At 44.9% G+C, this 18,976-nt stretch overlaps 1 protein-coding gene across 7 annotated transcripts in view; it reads right to left on the bottom strand.

Moving 5' to 3' along the window:
* The window catches only part of LOC310888631 (netrin receptor DCC), a 414,661-nt gene that overhangs the window by 22,046 nt on the left and 373,639 nt on the right, over positions 1-18,976 (bottom strand). For all 7 annotated transcript variants that reach the window (XM_083815528.1, XM_083815525.1, XM_083815526.1 and 4 more), the window contains 4 exons: positions 11,559-11,624; positions 9,327-9,489; positions 3,476-3,702; positions 1,200-1,316 (listed from right to left, as the gene is read on the bottom strand). In XM_083815528.1, coding sequence (XP_083671654.1) covers positions 1,200-1,316; positions 3,476-3,702; positions 9,327-9,489; positions 11,559-11,624 — 573 coding nt within the window. The remainder of the gene's footprint in view (positions 1-1,199; positions 1,317-3,475; positions 3,703-9,326; positions 9,490-11,558; positions 11,625-18,976) is intronic.

Below are 18,976 nucleotides of genomic sequence, written 5' to 3'. Positions count from 1 at the left end.
CTCCCCCAGACTCCTATGATTTATCCCTGAAAGGCTCAGGTTTAGCAGCATGACCCGAATCACACCCGTAAGGAACACAAATTAAAGGAACTGTTACCAGTTCCCCCTGAATAATTTACCGAACAAAGCCATTGTAAGTTATTCCCTCTCCTCTCCTTCAATGTGTTCCTTTTTTTTTTTTTTAAACATATAATTTGTGATGTGCTCTTCCTGAGCACCTGCAGCTAGGCATTTACATTTAACCATCGGAGCTAGAAAGAAATTTTGTGATTAAATGGATTTCTGGCAACGCGTGCTCGTTTTTCCCAGCTCGTTATTAACACAGATACGCCAATTTCCAGATATTTTTAATTAGATGTATTTTCTGAGGTCAAAGGTGGGACTTCTAGCTAAAACCTGGGAGATAACTCCCAGAGCTGCCAGGAGCTGGACCACAGGGCTGCTCAGAGGAAAGGTGGAGGCCAGAGGCTTGTCCTCTCTGGTGCCTGGGGGTCTCACTTACCCCTCTCCTTTGCTCAGAAGTGAGGCAAGGTCACTTCGGAAATTTTAATAAGCTCTGCAGGATGGGACAAGCTTTCTAGTGCTCTCCAGCCTTCCTGCCTTTCTCGTGTATTTTGCTGCTTTGAAAAAAAAACCATTTTATCTATGACGTTCGTTCAGTGATATACTGTGGTCACCAAAATGTAATGCCTGTTAAAAATTCTGCTTTTTAAGAGAGTCACTCCAAGCGAGAATAGCATATGGTGTTGTGGCCAGCTACTACAGACAAAAGGAATTATCAGAGCAACCGTGCTAATGTCCAGCTGCTTCTAAGTACGGATAATAATATCACACTTTGCATCAATGCATTGCAAAGCCTCCTGCTCTGCCAGCTTGAACTCTTGCTCCTATTTCTTTTCAAGGGAGACAGAGGGATTTATCCACCACTGGCCACCTGGTAAAAATAGAAACGAGGATTCTTCAGGCTTAGCCAGCACCGAGGCGAGCAGATGCCTGATTTCTGAATTTCCTCCAGAGTTTTGCCACTGATGTATTGTGAAGCACTTGCAGGATTTTTATTTTCGCTGATGGAGAAAATGTGGCTATTTTACTTGTGAGGTGTAGCTAGATCAGATTCAGCAGCTCAGAGGAGATGTTCAGGTGGGTGAGCAGGGCCTGAGCACGCACAAGGGGGGCCAGGGGAAGGCCCTGGTACTCACGAGGGTTGGTGGGTTGGGAATCCATCGGGATCATGAGCTTGGCACGGGTGGCTCTGCGGGCAGCGAGCGAGCGCTCTAAGGTGGACATGCTGCTGCCCACATCTTCTGTCTCAGCAGCTGGGAAAAAAAACAAGAGCTTAGTTGAAAATCTGACAAACGAATGTCTTCACCTCGTTCCCAGCAATGAGATCACTGGATTTTTTTTTAGAATTCTGTTATTTCAGCCAACCGTTAAATATCACCACCTGCAAAGAGCCACGCGGACTATTTGGGCTGCCTTTTTTGAATAAAATTATTGTTTGCATTTTGCTGTCAAAGAATTAAGATACCATTTCTCCTTTTCCAGCCCCTCCATGATTTAATTTCCCTTCGTCTTGGAAATTAACCACATCCACTTCATAAAAAAAAAAAAAAAAACACAACATTTTTCTTGCGACTTCCCTGTTATAAACTTATCTTAAAATTCAAGTATCAAGATCTGAAATAGAGAAGTAGGATACAATAAATCAGGGATGTACAAATCCCGGCAGCCAAGAATTGGTCCTTGAAACACATCGAAAGGATGAAAATGACGTCTGCTGTGACATGCCACCAAGTCCCACGTCCTGACTGCCCGTACTCCAGACCCTGGGACGCGTGGTGGCTCTTCCAGCCTCTGCATCTCGATTTCTCCTATCACAGCAAGATCCAGGCAGAGCTTTTCCTTGCCACGCTTGCTGGAGTCCAGGCAATGATGACACGGAGCAGTGACAGTGCTGTCAGGGCAAACGAGGTGAATATTGTGTCCGTGATCCAGGAGCAGCTAGCACATCTATCTAGATCAGCGAGCTGAGACACGCTGCCTCGTGGGGCATCTCTGCCTACGTCTCATCTAAATCAAAAGCGGCTCAGCGTGCCCCTGTCATTTAGACACTCTGTTTACGTGTTGAAATATGGATGCTCTAATTTAGTCACATTAATACAGGCCACTCGAAGCGTCCAAAGATGCTGGAGAATATACTTGTCAGGAAGAAAATGTGCCGGGAACTGGATGTTCAGAGGAGTAATTTGCGACAAAATAAAAGCTGTATTTCTCACTTCATACCTTGTCTCACATGAGCCTTATATTAATGTTACTTAATGTTCTGTGATTCTCTGATTCCACTTTTGCAATTTTAATAAACCATGGATGAAATCCATTTATTACTGTCATACTGGGAAGCTTAATACCCGCTCCAGCTACTCGTTGCTGATGCTCCCAAGTAAAAACATATTCCATCTAAAAAGAAACAAACACAACAGATCTGCACAAAAAGATTTTTTTTTTTTTTCCCCAAATGACTCTTCTCTAAATTTCAGGACTGAAATGCTGAGTCTGCTCTCGATGGCCGTTTGGGGACCTAATTGCTAGTGAAAAGCCAGGGACTGCATCGCTGAGCTGTGCATTGCACTTTGGGAAGCGACATAAAAGCGTTTATTTACGGTCCAAAGGTGTTTACACGTAAAATATCTCACCCTGCCTTTGTCATTAACGTGCTCGTACACTGTGATGACTTCCTAGCACGCACTCGATTTTAAGCCTATTGCGATCAATGGCGCTCTCAAATTGATCTTTCTGGGCCCTGGGTCAGGTCTCCCGATCAACAGCAGTGCCTGGCCAGGCAGAGAGAAACTTCTGGGTATGGTTTTCCAGCGTCTGACATAACAAGGCCCTTTACATTAAAAACAATACAAATCATCGTCACTATTGTCTTGATAAACAGAAAGCTATCAGCCCCGAGCAGAATGTCAAAAAAAAAAGATAATTAGATCCATTAAGCAACCTGAAAACTCTTCTTTTTTTTTTTAAATTTTCCTTCCTTTCAAGAATGGGAGCTACGGAAAAGAGAGAGAAACATCAGAAGCATCTGAAAAAGTCACCTTCGTTATTTACAGCCCCAACAGATATTGCGGAATTATTTCGCTCCGTCGCCTATCTACTAAAGCGATATTGACTATTTGACACTGGTGGGTTTAAAACCTCAGATACCATTTAAAATACGAGATTCTGGGGATGTTTTCCCACCTATCAATGGGTTTTAATGCTACGAAATGCTCTGCTTAAAGCAGAGCTGTCGGTCCTGGCAGTCTCCTGAATCTCGCCAAGTTTAGCCCTCTGCTAGAGGCTCCTCATGCAGCACCATAAAATGACTTATAGTACCAGAAAGGGAGAAAAAAAATGGGAATACGTGGAATGTAAATGCCCCAAATCTAGAAAGCAAGCGAAAATCAATATATTCCTTGTGGGTGCTCCTCACCAGGCTGTGGGGTGCTTTTGCTGCCCAGCTGCGTTTCGGACTGGCTGTGGCTGACGGGGGTGATGTCCTGGCAGCTCTGCATGGGCGAGTCCCTGCCTGCGGGGTCGGAGCCCGTCGGCTTCTCCATGTTCTTCATTTCCATCTCCTCGTGGTGGATCCACAGATCCGGGGGCCTCAGGTCCTTCTGGCTGCCCTTCCTTTTGCTGGCGCTGTGGGTCGCACGTTTCCTGCAGCGAAGAAAAATGAAAACAGGCACGTAAGAACATGCTTCCTCTTTGTAAGACCACAAGGATGGACACTGAGCGATCGGCATCTCCTGGAGAAGCCCTCTAGATGTGTCCTTCAAAGGTGTAGGCGACGTCGAAGTCCCCACGTGGCCACTTGCCAAGTCCCGTGCACGAGGCACCAAGTGCTCACGGACAGCACGTGTCCAGCAGAGGGGTGAAAGAGGGTGAAAAAGAAGGAAAAGCTGGAATTTTCTCCATGGGAAGGGCCTGGGCCTCGGCAGCTAGGCTCCTCAAACATGGAGCACAACGTCTTCTTCACAGCTGTAGAGAAAACCTTATCGTGCTCAGATAACCGCTTCTCCTGCACCAAGCTCCAGGCACTACTGCGAAAGGTGGCGCGGGGGTTATCCCGCCAGAAAAAAAAGCTCGAGGAGCTTTTCGGCTTTATGAAGCTCCGGTTGTTTGAATCAATTTCTATTCTTTGCTCAATTGTCTCAGCCTGATCTGGAAAGCCAAAGGTAGGCGGAACAACTACCTGCATTAAAAAAAATAAATAAAAGGGTTTTGCCTTCAAGACGAGGGCCGAACACGTCCTGCAATGTAAATGAGGCCAAGGACAGTCCTGCCCCATCACCAGGAGCCCCTGGCAATGATATTTTGGCTTCAGCAGGAATATCTCGGTCCTCAACAGCCACCCTGAGGAGCAGACCTTGCTCAGGTCCTTGGGAGCAAGGAGATTTTTGTTTACAGCCCTACGAAATCAGACTCTTGGTCTCTGGCCGTAATTACCTTTCGCGCTCAGCCTGTTATTTTCTAATTGCCAAAAGGTAATTATTTAAAATGACAGCGTTGGGCAGAACAAGGAGGGAACGTTGCACTTTGCCCCCACGGGGGAAGGACAGCTCGTTAATACCCGCTTGGACAGGTCCTAGTGGCATCCTGATTAACACCTGCAAGAATAATTACGAGCGCCTTTGTTCGAACCTTAATACACGTCCGTGCTTGAAATTAAAAAGTAAAGTTGTTCTTTCAATGTCACTCAAAAAAAAAAAAAAGCCCTTAATTTTGGTTCTATATAGAGAAGTGCTTTCTTCACTTCAGGATACAGCCATTTCTTTGTCACTTTCAATTGAACATAATTCATTTCTCCAGGCTGGAGCTAGACAAGGGAAAATTCAGCCCCAAACTAATTTTGTGCACAAGAGTAAATAGGGGGTTGTAATGAATGTGTCATTCCAACCATAACTACAAAACTGCTACGGCAATGATATCATTTAAAAATATATGCAATGATCTAGCTCGGCTTGCATTGTTTTTTGTTTTTTTTTTTTCCTCGCAAATTATTGATGCTCTGACAGCCCACGAGCAGCAAATTGAATCGGAGCCAGGAACGCAGACGAAAAGGTCATCAATAACAAATGAAAATTAATCATCCCCGGGAAGGTTTTGTTTGTGCAATGCAAAAGTTGAGGTTCATCTGAAAATGCATCTACCCCCCCATTCCAGGGGGAGGCAGAAACCTTGCAGTGATGGAAACACCCACATCGGATCCAAACCTCAGCTGCAAACCATCAGAAACCGATGCTTTGGAAGTTTAAGGTTTACAGTGGGATTCACGTTTAGTCCATTACCCATTTCCAAGGAGCCTGGAAGTGGAAACGTGATCTCAGGTGGCAGCGTTCCTGTTGTGTTCAGTTATTTTACAGCGTGAAATGCGCCCAGCTCGCATAGCATAACGATACACGTTTCTTTCCTAAGGATAAATGTAAAAATAGAGATCGGTTCTGCCCCTAGAATATATACTGGGCTCATGCAATTTTGAATGACGGTAGCAGAACTTAAGCTCTGCTTTCAAAATAAATAAACGCGCTGCAGGGAAAACTCTTTCTAGTTGTCTGTTTCCATAGGCTCCAGCACAACAATGCCTGGGCAGGGGCTTCAGTCGCTGTACAGCTCACTCACACAGCTAACAGTGAAAATATATACATTAAAAAGGACAATTTTTCCAATAATACAGAGTGAGATTGCTCTTCATTTTGTAATTAATGTCAGAGAAAAAAGTTAGGTTTATAACAACTCCGCCTAGCTTAATTTTTAACAGTTTAGGACCTTCCCTATCTGGATATCTCAGAAATAAACTGTTATTTAGAAATAAACTGAGAAATGGATTTAGAAATAAGCTGAAATGAACCGTTCTCGAATCAAAACCAACCTTAACTGTTCTGAACTGTTCCTAAAACAAGCAGCGGGCACGGAGCAGCCCCGAGCAGCCCGAGCTGGCGGCTCGGCAGGGCTCAGGACCGCACCGGGAGCGGTGCGGATGGGGCCAGCCATCAGCAGCAGCAGGGCTGATAACTCCTTAGCATCAGCCCTTTGGATGGGATGTTTGGACCCCTGCAGGCGAACAGCTTTTAGTGTCTGATTCGGGCCAATTACAGGACCGGGTGCTGGGTCGTGCGGTAGGCAGGGTTTCCATCCCCCCGCAGCTACAGACAAATGCATCCAAAGGAAGCCCAGCGAGGCCTTTTCCAATTCACCTCGTTTGCCCTGATATAGCGCTGTAACTGCTCTAAGTCGGCTGTCTTTTGCCTTTCGGGCTGTATTAAAGGGAAGTCAAGTGGTGTAAAAATCCTATTAAAAAAAAAAAAGAAAAAGAAAAACAACGCATCAACAGATCGGGAGTACAAACCAGTTCTTTCTCCCCTAAATCTCTCCCACCGTTTTCAAGCGAAACATCATTTCGTTCTGGCCTCTTTATTTCCTGCCAGGCAGCCTGAAAACCTCAGACCGGTCCCTGTCTCTCCCATCACCTGGCTCCATCATCTGTCCCCATTAAGATCCCACCCCGTGCCACTGCTGCGAGCAGGACCCGCGTCCCAGGGGAACAAACCGAGGCTCTTCAGGGGCTGCCAGCTCAATCCCGTTTAACTTCAGGGTGATGACATTTTGTTTAATGTCTTCCCAAGCACGTACTGGCACATCCACGTTAGTTCTATGGGATTCAAATCAGTCTTAGTTTATTTTTTGTCATCTCTTTTTAAGTTGATCCCTGCCCACTATACTAATTGGTTGGGCACTTGTTCAAGACCGCATTTCATGTTTAATTGTTTAAATACGCACTACCTACAGTCCAGGCTCAGAAGAGACGTCCACCCTCATCTTTTCTCTTGGGCCATAACCTAATGGTACCGGTCCGTGGGCTAATTGTTGTGACGTGTTAGACAAGTTTCCCATCTCAGAAAGCCTTAAAAAATTTCCCGGGAGAAGCAGGTACTGCGGTTTGAGAGCACGTTGCATAAGGCGATATCGTCCTTTAAGATTCAGCCAGGATTCATGAGCTACGACCTGCCCTGCCCAGACCAGGAAGGTATTTGGGGACAGGGTGATGGGCGGCCCCGTTGCCCACCCTCCAAAGAACCCCATCAGCAGACACACGAGCTGGCGAGGATGTAATTATGGTGAAGGGATGGATCTCAGTCCCTGCAGGAGCCCTTATGCACACCTAAATTATTGCACCTGGATCTTCACCCGGCTTTTCCTCCCCTGTTTTTTCCCCGTGTCAAACTGCCGCAGGGTTTCTTTATATTTCATTCTCCCCTTGGTGGCAGAGACAGAAAACACATCCTAAGCCACCTAGGGCAGTTAGCAAGTTGTTCTGTGTAATATGTTTCACTGTGCTTTGTTCAGCCAAGTTTTAATTAACTGCAGAAACACGACTTTCTTCCACCGAAGGCTTACGGGAGATTATTCCATCACCTGCAAGTTTCTGCTCTGGGGAAGCACTGCATTATCCAGCAGGACTTGGCCTTTCCCCTTACGGCAGTCCTTTTGTTCAGCAGCTCGCTGGTGATTTTATAATAAGAACCAGCTGCCAAAAAAAGCTGCTATCTAAACTCTGGGTGTCACAGGATGCAGCTCTCCAGGCAGGTCAGAAACAAATTCACACCAACAAAATCTGTTCTGAAGAAGCTCAGTTTTTTTTTTTTTTCCCTGCTGCTCGACATTTAAGATCCATCGTTTCACATTTATCGCACTATTTTGTCCTCATTTTCCGTTCAGGAATGGCTGGCGTAGGGTCACTTGGGTCAGACCCACCTGCCCGTTCACACCTGGAGATGCTCAGAAGTTACACAGCAAATAAAAATCTACCGGCTTCGTAGTTTTTTTAATTAATGGAGAGGAATAAATGCCTTCAGATGGAAAGCCTTCCGATATCTTCGGATAAGATAAACACTTCTCTGAACACGCCCATTCCTCCCAGGGGGCTACAAAGGAGGTCCAGGCTGATTAATTCAGACCTGGGCATGTAAGTTTTGACGCTGGACAGATGAACCTCTCTATTTGTTTGTCTCTCTTGCAATTCCCTTCTCCTTTCAAGAAACTCAGGAGAGCTTTAGCCTGGATTCAGCGAACACCACTCAACGGACGCATTTCCGTTGCCTTCCAATGATGGCCTGATTTTCAGGTGTTAAAATTCACAGCAGAAGCCAATTGTAAAATCAGCTCAGCATTCAGCTACCCGAGCCCTCCTAGAAGCAAGGGCCCTTATTTTTCTGCCTCGACGAGAGCTTTCTCAGTTAAAAAGCCGACGCTCAAGGATCCACCTTTACAGAAAGCGCTTCCCCTGGTGACTGTCAACCACCACCAGCTGCCGTCTGCCTGTGCTCAACCAGCTCGAGGCTCATTTTGGCAAATGTGGGAGCCCTCCTGTCCCCCCCCCTTCTCTCACAGTGTCACCCTTCTCTAAGCATCCACGCAAATCAAGGTAATAAATTCGGTCTTGCCCTTCACGCAAAAAAATATATCATTCTTGTGGCTGAACTATGCTTACACTTCACTTTCTCATGGCCAATATTTCACAAGAGTAGAATAACGAACCTTTCTGCTGAATATTTTTCAATAAATTCAATGTGTCAAACCCAGCTCTGTTTCAAATACACTTACTCCTCCTCCAAATTCTCATTAAAAAAAAAACAAACAGCATTGTGCTCTACGCTGCTGCCCTTTTATAGCATTTTAGAAGAATCCTAGATTTTCCCCTTTAATCTTCCATGTTTTTTTTTTATTTTTTTTCCCCAAGTATTTAAGAATTATCTCAAGAAACAGTTGTTGTTGCCTTTTCCTGGAAGACTTCTGGCGACAGCCTGTCTGGGGAGGAGAGCATCCTCCCAAAGGTTACCGGGCGAGCAGGACTGTCTGTGGTCCTCAGCCGTGCAGGTGCAGAGCTGCGGAGCCAGAAAGTCTGATAGCATCACCAGGCACAGACACTTTTTTTTTTTTTTTCCTTTAAATCAATGGGATTGATTCTTCCCTGTGTCTGAATTATACTTGGCAATGTAAACAACAGAGAGATGTGCCTGACAGGCTGATTTCTCCAGGCTCACCGCAGCGGGGGTGCTTATTCTTTTACCACGCAACCTGGGGGCAGGGAACGTTCTCCACTCGTGAGTGATCTCCAGCTTTCCCAAGCCCACACCTCCAAAAACTACAAAAGATCCATCCCAAAAACGCACTTTGATCCCCAGCTCCCTCCCTCCTCTGTACGAATGTCATCGCCTGCATCTACTTTGAAGCGTAACGGGCGTCATCGCCCTCTCCTTCTGCCCTGAGATTTGCGAACGTACTTTCTCTGCTGTGCCGAGGAGCGCCTGGTGCAGATGACGGCCACCACCACCACCACCACCACGGTGATGACGCCGACGGTGACGACGATGATGACGAGGAGGTTGCTGTTCTTCTGGGGCGTGACGCTGCCGTGGGGAGGGTGCATCTGCCCGATGGGGGGCTCTGAAAGGACACGGACAACGACGGGCGGTTAGCGGTGGATTCATTCCTCTCCCTCTTTCGGAGTCCCCCGTAAAGCACAACAAGACGCAAAGCCTTTCGGGCGGCACCAATTCATCTCAAAAAGCAGACGGAGGGCGCAGAAGGGTGCCACGAAGAGATGAGATTTACATCTCACTGCATTTCAGTGGTACAGCAAAAAGGAAAATATTTAAAGAGTAATGACTTTGCGCTTCCTGGGTATTAATAACGTGGTGTCGGGAGTCAATAACTTGCAGCTCTTTTTTGCTATTACCAGCTCGTTTTTGCTATTATCAGCTATTATTATTATTATATCTCCTTTGGTTTCAGTGTAGCTGCAAGACTGGGACTGAAGATGCCCCCATTTCTGGCATCGAGCCCCGGTCAAACTGACTTCAAGCACAGCTCCCTTGCTTCTGACAATTTTTCCCCGTTACGTAGGGAATAGGACATTTTATTCTTTTATAATAATTTCAGATTTTTGTGTCTCTACTGATAGGGTCATCTGTTACGGACACCCCCACAGAACAGCGAGGGATGCTTTTGCTCTGCCTGCTAAGGGGGTATTATAGGCACTCTGTAAGACTACAAACTCACAAATCCCCCAAACCCTTTCCACTTAAGCTAAAAGAACCTAAATCTTGACCAGGATCGGTGCAACGGGATGCAAAGAGAAGAGCTGTGCCCCTGCACGTCAAGGATTTCACAAGAAAAGGAACTCGGGAGTTGTCTGATGGCGTCATCCCCACAGCCTCCCACGTACAAACTAAACAATGTGTGTGGGGGGGTTCATTTTGCCTTTAGTACAGCTGAATGAGACAGGCAAAAAAGGCAAATCTTTCCAAATAACAGCTTTAGATAGTGATAGATGTAATTTAATTGTAATATTCTGCCTTCGTTTTCTGCCCTAATGTCCTTTCTTTACTTAACTAATTAAGTTATTGAAATAATTTGCCTTTTCTCATGGCTTTTTTTCAGGCAATTGAATATGACAAGCAGCTGCAAGTGCCATCTTTTTGGCATTACAGTGGCCTAGTACAGAAATCCCAAAGATTTTGCTTTCTTTTTCATTTCCATGCTGAGTAAAAGGCACTGAAAGAATACATCACATAAAATAATACAGAGAATACCAAGAAAAACAACGTTTTCTTTCCCTACCCTTTACTGCAGGTCCTGAAAGTTCTCTTTACGTCTCTAAAGTCACTTTTCCTATAATCATGATGAAGTATTTTATATTTTATATATATTAGGAAGAGCAGGAGCTAAGCCCCAACACCTAACGGTGGTATACTGGCTGCAGCAAACTAGGACAGGAGAAGGTAAGGAAACTTAGCATTCCTTCCTTGTCTTGGCTGAGGAAAATAATCAGTCTGAGTTAATCAGCTATGTGCCTTGTAATTATTTTGTATCTGGAACCTCACTCGGTACCGCATTTCAGGGAATCGTGCCTGTTGTTTCATTCAATAACGGGAGGTGACAAGGCTTTGTTAGGTACTGCAGGTGGGCTCAGGAATATAAAGTCATTCATTTTGCATCTACACCCCAGCTGGCAATGATTAGGTCCAGTTAATTTGCGTTAATCTACAGGGTTGAGCCTTGTTTCTTCCTATTTTAGGGCAGAACTAATTAATAAAGAAATGCTATTTTCCAGAAAGACGAAATGGAAATGCAAGAAAATAAAATACACTTCACAATTTTTTTGGGAGCTGTTAAATTTTAGAGGCATGAATCTAAAACACCTCTTGTGACAGGACTGGGGTATCTGGGGACAGGCCTTTGGGAACACTGCTTCAGCCAGAAAGCTGACAGGTAGTGTGGGGATCTATTTTAAGACAGCCAAGAGAGAATATATGGTGTCCCGACCTTATTTTTTGTTAACATTTCTGATTAAAACTACATCTGGGGCCCATCCTGGCAGGTGGTGGGCGCACTGGGGAGCCTCCAAAGCAGGAGAGAGGGGAGCAAGAGGGAAATAACAAAAAGAAAACCAGAAGGTTATCACCGAAACCCCACTTAATTGTGGGGTGTCATCGGAGGGAGCCTGCATTTACCGTTCAGGCTGCTTCTGTCAATCAGGTTGGTGTCCACCGACCAGTAGGAGCCATCGCCGTGACGACCTGTTGATGGAAAAAACGATGGAAATGTAACTCCACAACTGTTTCACTGTTTCTGTTTCTCAAAATTGCCTATTTTCTACCTCCTAAGATTAAAAAAAAAAAAAAAGGAATATTATTATTATTCTAAAAATGTTTTGGCTGCTGAGGGAATAGTTGCACTCCAAATTAATGCAGTAAAATTTGAGGTGTTCGTCTTTTCACCTGCTTAGCTTTGTCCCATTTATCAGCTTTGGGTGAAATAGCCATGATGGTTCTGCCAAGAGCAGCATCTCTGCTTCCTTGCATCTGAGAGAAGAATCGCAGAGGGTGGTAAAGTCCTACCAAGCTCCTCTTTGGCCCTACCAGTATGGGAGCGAGGAGACAAAGCCCATGGCAGAAGGTAAAGAGCTCTGGCTTGGGGTAAAAAATGCTCTTTTGGTGGAGACCAAGCTTATGATTATGCAACATGCTCTTGGGACGGGCAAGCTGCACTACAGCAAAGCACAAACGTGGCCATTTCATCTCCCCAAAGCTTTTTTGTTTGTTTGTTTCTTTTAAATTAAAATAGCCTGAGCACTCCCAGGTGGCGTGGTGTGATGCGAGCAATGCTCTGCTGGGCCAGTGGCTCAGGGAGAAGAGATCTTCTGGGATGGGCAGAGTCTGCTGGATCCGATGCCATAACACCCCTGGGCATTGCCATGCCCCAGGGCAGCCAAACAGCGCCTGCGGTGGGCTTTGGGTGGAGAAGGGACAACGGAAACATCTGGAAAACTCAATGCAGAGCAGGGGATTACTCCCGGTAACTTCTCCTTCCAACGACCACCGTCTCCATCCGATGCCTTGGCAGATTCGGCCAAAAAAAAACCCCCATTTTCTCCCTTTCCTGCAGTTGTTTGTTGCTGCTGCGCACCGTTAAACAACTGTCATATTCCTCTCCAGAGGTACTCGTGTTTCTGTGGGCTGTGAAGGAATTGATGTGCATAACTTTGTCTACCAATTTGGCAAGTATTTTGTGATGAATGGCCCTAAATAAATGTAAGATGATTATCATCAGAAGAGACTTCAGTGTAATCATCTTTTCAATCAGCGTAATTGCACAGCTACAACAACTTGATCCCGAGAAAACAAGGTTGCAAAATGTTTAGCTGTAAAAGCAGGCAAAATAGAGATAAATGTAAGATATATAGTAATTCTGTTTACCACAATGACACTCTACAGCAGTCATATTCACGGTACTACACTGCTACCGGTGAACACGTTGTGACACCGGGGTTATATTGTGCTTAGGAGCCTGGGTATCTCAATGGGAGACTGTTACACATTGCTATTTTTGATATTTAGCCCACACTGACAGATCTTAGAGGGAGCTTAACACATTCAAAAATTCAGTCTGGTTATTGGGAACTTAAAAAAACTAACCTGCATGCCTGACTCCAAGTTCAGTACTTTTTGAATTAGCAGAAGAGCACTTTTCAAGGCATTATATGTGACATTTTTATTGTATAAATATTTGCGTAAACAGCTGCCCATTTCAGTTTTCCTGGTTCTTCTGAAATGAAGGACTACGTTCCTGAGGAAAAGCAGCACTCGGTGTGATGGGTGTCCTGGGCAGCTCAGATGGATGCACCCTGGCCCGAAGACCCTGCCTTGGGAAGTGACCAGCAATGGAAATCCAACAACGTAGCAACTAGGCTACATTGAGCATATCCAGGGGGTTTTGGGGCTAGAAACGTTTCCAAAACTATTTAAAGATTGAATTTAGGTTCATTCAGCTTTGTTCTGCTATTAAGACATTATTTGGAATAACGTGCTTTGGAATAATGTGCCCTGTGCTTAGCGTTGCCGTCGCTCTCCACCTCCTTCCTATGGCACCAATGGGCTTCCCATCTTATGGAAGACAATTACAAAACTCCCGTTCCACTGAATTCAGATGTAAACCCTCCATGCCAACCAGAAAGACACTTACAAGGTGGGCATAACTCAACAGGTATGTCTAGATCTCTCTTTTTATTTTTTCGGTCAGACCATGGACTACCTCTTTGACTTCCACCAGTTTCCAGCGGAGCTTTTTTCCTTCGTGTTATTCCAGCTTTTGGAACAAACCATTGTAACACCTTGACTAATGAGCTTCTTTTTCCAGAACTGCCTTTTTCCTGGAGGTTAAACAATCTTCAAACTTGCTTTTCCTACTTTTTTAAAATGAGTTTTAGCATGCTTTCTGAGGTACCAAAACCTAAATCCGTACGATCCTACATATTCTTCCTCATCTCTCACTCCTCCATTTCACTTCTGTCTTTCACGTTTCAATGACCCGTTTTTTTTCTTTTCTTTTTTTTTTTTTTCTGAAAAAGCAAGTCCCTTTTCCATGACCATTATATTCAATAACCATTTCAACTTGATCTTGTCAAGGCAAAAAAAAAAAATCAAGATGTCTGTGACCACAACAGATCTTCATCCTCTCAGGTCTCCAGCACCTGGAAATGGGCCAGAAATCCTTTTGGGATAATAGTGTAAATCTCTTGCCTTTTTTTTCATGCTTTACTTCAGCAACTTCTTTACTTGTTTATTTACATATTCAGGTACACCCAGGTAGCATAGACAGCTTGGTAGACATTGAGAGAATGGGGCAGTGCTGCTCTTTTCTCGAAAAATGCTTGCTGCAAGCCAACTACTTGGGCTGGAGAGCTGGATGGGGAACGATGCACTATCACTGCTCTTGCATTTTGCCTTAAACAGTCCAAAACTACTGAGAAAATAAGCCGAGCAATGTTCTCCTATGAGAAAGCAGAGACTAACTGATGTTTCCTGCCTCCCCAGGTATCCCTCCCTTTTATCCTTGAAGAGTTTATTCCTGAAGAGGGACATCAGGCCAGCCTGGGACGTGCAATGCTGCGTGGGCATTGGAAAAAACTGTTTCTGAAGGCACCTGTCTCCCCCTGTTGACCACGCTATGTGGCAGACCTCGAGACATTCAGCTTTGACCACTGAAGTTCTGCATCCATCATCATTTAAACAAGTCAGAGCACGAGAATTTGTGTCTTCTTGTCTTCCCATCCACAGCCAGCACCAGGTAATGAAGGAGACAACACACTGTGCTAGTGAGAGCTGAAGAGCTCAGAGAAGGCAGAAATATTCTTAAGTTTGCTTTTCAGTATGTATGTGTAAGCTGGCAGACTTCTGGGAAGGACCCTGGGGTTTGGGCAGAAACGCACGATTAGATGAACAGATACCACATTTCCTCTTGACTTTCTAGTTCTGCTTTTTCAAGGTGCCTCCTGAGGTAGCTGTCTCAGCGACGTCTCAGCATAGCAGGAAACGCAACCATTATGCAGGAATAACCCTTCTTATAATTTCAAGCGTGTCTTCTGAGATCCCTCCTTGCAGATGCTTTCCATGTTTTTGACCTTAAGAAAGTTTTTGAGTTTTTTTTTTCTTTCCTCAGAAGAGGTTCTTCTGATAAATGGGATACTTTTTATTGCTTCTCCTACTAGCAAAGAGCATTACAGACTACTGCATTATTTGTTTAGAAAGCAGCTCTTTGAAAAAAATCTGAATAGCTCATCCTTTCACTGATGCTACTCCTAGAGTTTGCAAAATAGCTTCAGAACCGAAAGCCCGAGGCCGTCAAAGGAAATAAAGAGGCAAACCGAACACCTTCTGCTGTCACTGCATGAGACAACGCGGCTTTTTTGGGGCTGATAGCAGGCTATAGATGTACTGGCAGCTGTTTTCACACAGGAAGACACATGAAAAATGCACGTTACAGCTTCCAGCCCACCACCACCGAGCACAGGAAGGTTTTGAGCAGGTGAAGAGCAACACGCCTGCCCAAGTCCAGCACAGTGAAGACTGAACTGCAGACAGCCAAAATCCACACTTGACGGGACTGCGCTTCAAACTGCCTTGCTCTGAGAGCTGAAACCATTAGTGTGCTGTTTATTCATGAGATGAAGAGCACCGAGGTGTAAAACTGCAGGTGTGCCACCACACAGATGGCCTTCGGTCCCTCTTCGGGAGAGGCAAAATCCCCTGAAGACCCAGCACCACCTGGGAACCCTGCAATGGGCCTCCAGGCCTGGTGCAGGACAATGCAGGCCACCATTTTCCTTGGGATTCGGAAGCACAGATGTAGGTTTGTAGATTTCCTTGGGATTTGGAAACACAACTGCCTTGCATGATCTTCTCCGTGGACTTTTTGTGGAGCCTGGTATGGCCACGGGCCCTGCTCCGGGCATGGGGAGCAGGAGACCTCCCGCAGGCCTCACCATGGCAGTAAATGCTGAAGTTCAATCTTAAATCTCCAGTTTATGGTCTATAAAGAGGAATGTCACATATAAAAAAACTTATTCTATACATACCTTCCATTCCATACAAAATTTATCTGTATAGTTTATAATGGTCCATTTCACGGAAAATAGTTTTTTGGAAACCAATAGAACTATCAAAATGTACTGAAATTTCCTAAGATAATGAAAAATATTTGTTCAAAATTGGGTATGTTTCCTTTTATCAAAATTTCCAGGGGATGCTCTAAAATGGCTGTAATCCAAAGGCAGAGATCAGCTTTTTCTTCTTTCACAGATCTAATTCCGATGGCCACACATTACTGTTTACAAGTCCTATACTGACAAACTGTGGACTAAATTTAATATTGGTTTATCAAATGAAAACTGGGGCAAGATAAAACAGAGTGAATTAATCTCTTCTTCATCCAGTTTGCCTCTAAATTCCAGATCAAAATCATAAACAGAGTTTTTTAGACTTCAGGAAGCCTCAACAAGAGCTCCTAAGAAAGCAGCTGGCCTTCTCCTACATACATAAAATTTGTGACAAAAAAATCTCTCTTGAGCATCTGAAACTGTAATTTCATGCTTATTTTCATATTACGACTTCTGCTGCCTTTACGATGGCCAAAAACTGTTGAAGTTCTCCTCAGATTGTGCTCTCCGCCCCATCTCTTTTACCTCACGCAGGCCCCTCGAGGCTGCACTGCCTCGTGCCCCAAAACCCCGGGGTCTTTGCCCAAAGCTCCCTCACGTGCCCCACAGCCTCCAACTCTGCTTTGCTTCCTCAGAAGTGCCTTTTGCTTCCTGAACTTCACAGCCACGTGCCGGCGTCGGAGATGGATGACCTACCAGAGTTAATTCGTGTCACTCAATAAGAATTGCATTTGTGGCAGAGACAGCCCCCAAGGGCCTTGTCCAAAGCACGGAGCAATTTAAAAGGCTATCACTGACTTCAGTGAGCGTCGCTTCAGACCCTGGATGATTAAAGAATTAGCTTTGATTATTTCTGAGGCAAACGAGCTTTTAGGAAATTTGACTTTATCTCGCTGCTCGCAGTACGGTTACAGTGAGACCTGGCCCCGGTGACTTGTCTTTAATAGAGTTGCCTGCAGATCGAGTGAGGACCTCAGACCTTCCCTTATTAGAATTCACCACGGACGTCACGTAAAAGTGGAAACTGAATTTAGATATCAACGAGCCTAGGAAACAAACCACAAAAGGCCGAGAATTTCTTCTTATATACTACAGCCTTAAAGAACTAAAATGCGGTGTATTTCCCCTACCCAGACAAAAGGCAGTATTTATGTACAGGTAGTACCAAGAGGGACCGACCATGTTTACCTCACGTTGTGCATGCTTGCTGTCAGCTGAAGACCCAGCAAGAAGGTTTCATTTTGGTAACTTACGTGGCCAGGAGGCGGCTTTGCTGCAGGGAGAGGGCAGGGTGACGGGAGGTGGATGGGGTCGAGCACCCAAGGCGCAGTTTCTATCCTCTGAATTTCGCTCCCTGCTAATCCTACTGCTTTCCCAATTATTGAAAGCCATTGTAGCTTTCATACTTACAGGTATCTATATGAGCAATATCTATAAGCAGCACAATAACAGCTATTTTGCTATTGTCATCGACCACGAGCTATCCAGCATGCATTTAGTAACCACCCTACACGCTGAACGCTGTGTATAATTTTGTATCTCCAAATGATTTTTAAAAAATGCAGAAATAGGTCTTAACATTACTTCATCTAGCCACCGTGACACCATGTAATTTATTATTTTCAAGTGAATAACAAATCATAGTTATATTTTAAGCATGATACATGCTGAGACTGTGAGCAGCTGGCTGGGAGAGGAAGAGCTCCCCCCAAATGTTTAAAGCAATGAACTGGAGCTTCTGCAGGCTGCACCCTTCTGCAGGCTGCGAAACCCTCGCAAGGGTCACAGCTTCCCCAGAGGAGCAGGATGCACAAAAGGAAAATGGCCCAGAACTCTTTCTCTGCAGTCATTCAAAGGAATATGTGCTCACTTGCCATATGCAGAGTTAACCTGTCATGCTTATTCACTTCTCCCCATTAATTACACCACAGCACAAGAAGGGAGAGGCAGGTGTCTCTGCAGAGGATCTGATTTTGTTAATCCCCGTGGTGGAGGTAAGATCACACTCCTACGGAACAGAGAAATGCTTTGCCACATTTTCTGTATTTTTTCTACCCACAAGTAGAACGCTGAGCATCCGAAAACCTCCGACTTCTCCGCAGCATTACAGGGAATGAAGCGAGCAGAAAGCCAGGAGCAAGGCACTGCTTTTACCGACACCGGTTTCCCGGGCACAAGATTTGGGGCAAGTTTAGAGAAATAATGGAAGATGTATATAAGAGTGGTTGTGCTACGATAGCTACAAAAAGCTACGGTGCTGTGACAGCGAGGGCAGAGCCAGGAGCTCAGAGGCTGCCTGCCAGAGGCTCTTTTTTGAGGCTTTGCCTCTCGAAATCGCAACCAGCTGTGATTGGAGATGCTCCATGTGTTGTGCCACAAGGTCATTAAATAGCACTCATGCAGCAGTACAGATATGATAAAAGAGGGAAGAACTAAAACAAACACAACAAACTCTATTTTCCACCTAGCCTTCCTTTTTTCCCCCATTTTTTTAAAAAAATGAACTTGACGCTCTTTCAATCCTGCTTTACCAGGTGATACTTTGTGCTGAAGCCTCTCCTACATTTTCTGAACCTGCCTGAATACATTTTAAATGCAAATTCGAGAAAAATATATTGATAATTTACTTTCAGGCTTCTTTGCAACCTAACACATTTACCTTTTAAAAGCAGTTTTTATCTATTCAAACCTGACATTTTCAATTTGTGTGTGCTGTGGTGCAGTAAATCATACCGAGCAAAACCAGCTTTTAATTTTGTAATTTAGATACTTCTTTCTGCCTTTATGGAGAAGATTATGTGCTGAAATTAGACATTGAATTTCCCAAACTGGCTGAGAGTGGGTCTCACCTACGGGGATGTGCTGCCTTGGTGTACTGCAGGTGGTACCTGGTACACGGTGAAACCCTCGTGAAGAAACAGGGTAACTCCCATG

This window comes from Anser anser (assembly GCF_964211835.1).
Source record: "Anser anser genome assembly, chromosome: W".
Classification (NCBI taxonomy): Eukaryota; Metazoa; Chordata; class Aves; order Anseriformes; family Anatidae; genus Anser; species Anser anser.
This window is presented reverse-complemented; position numbering and strand designations above follow the sequence as displayed.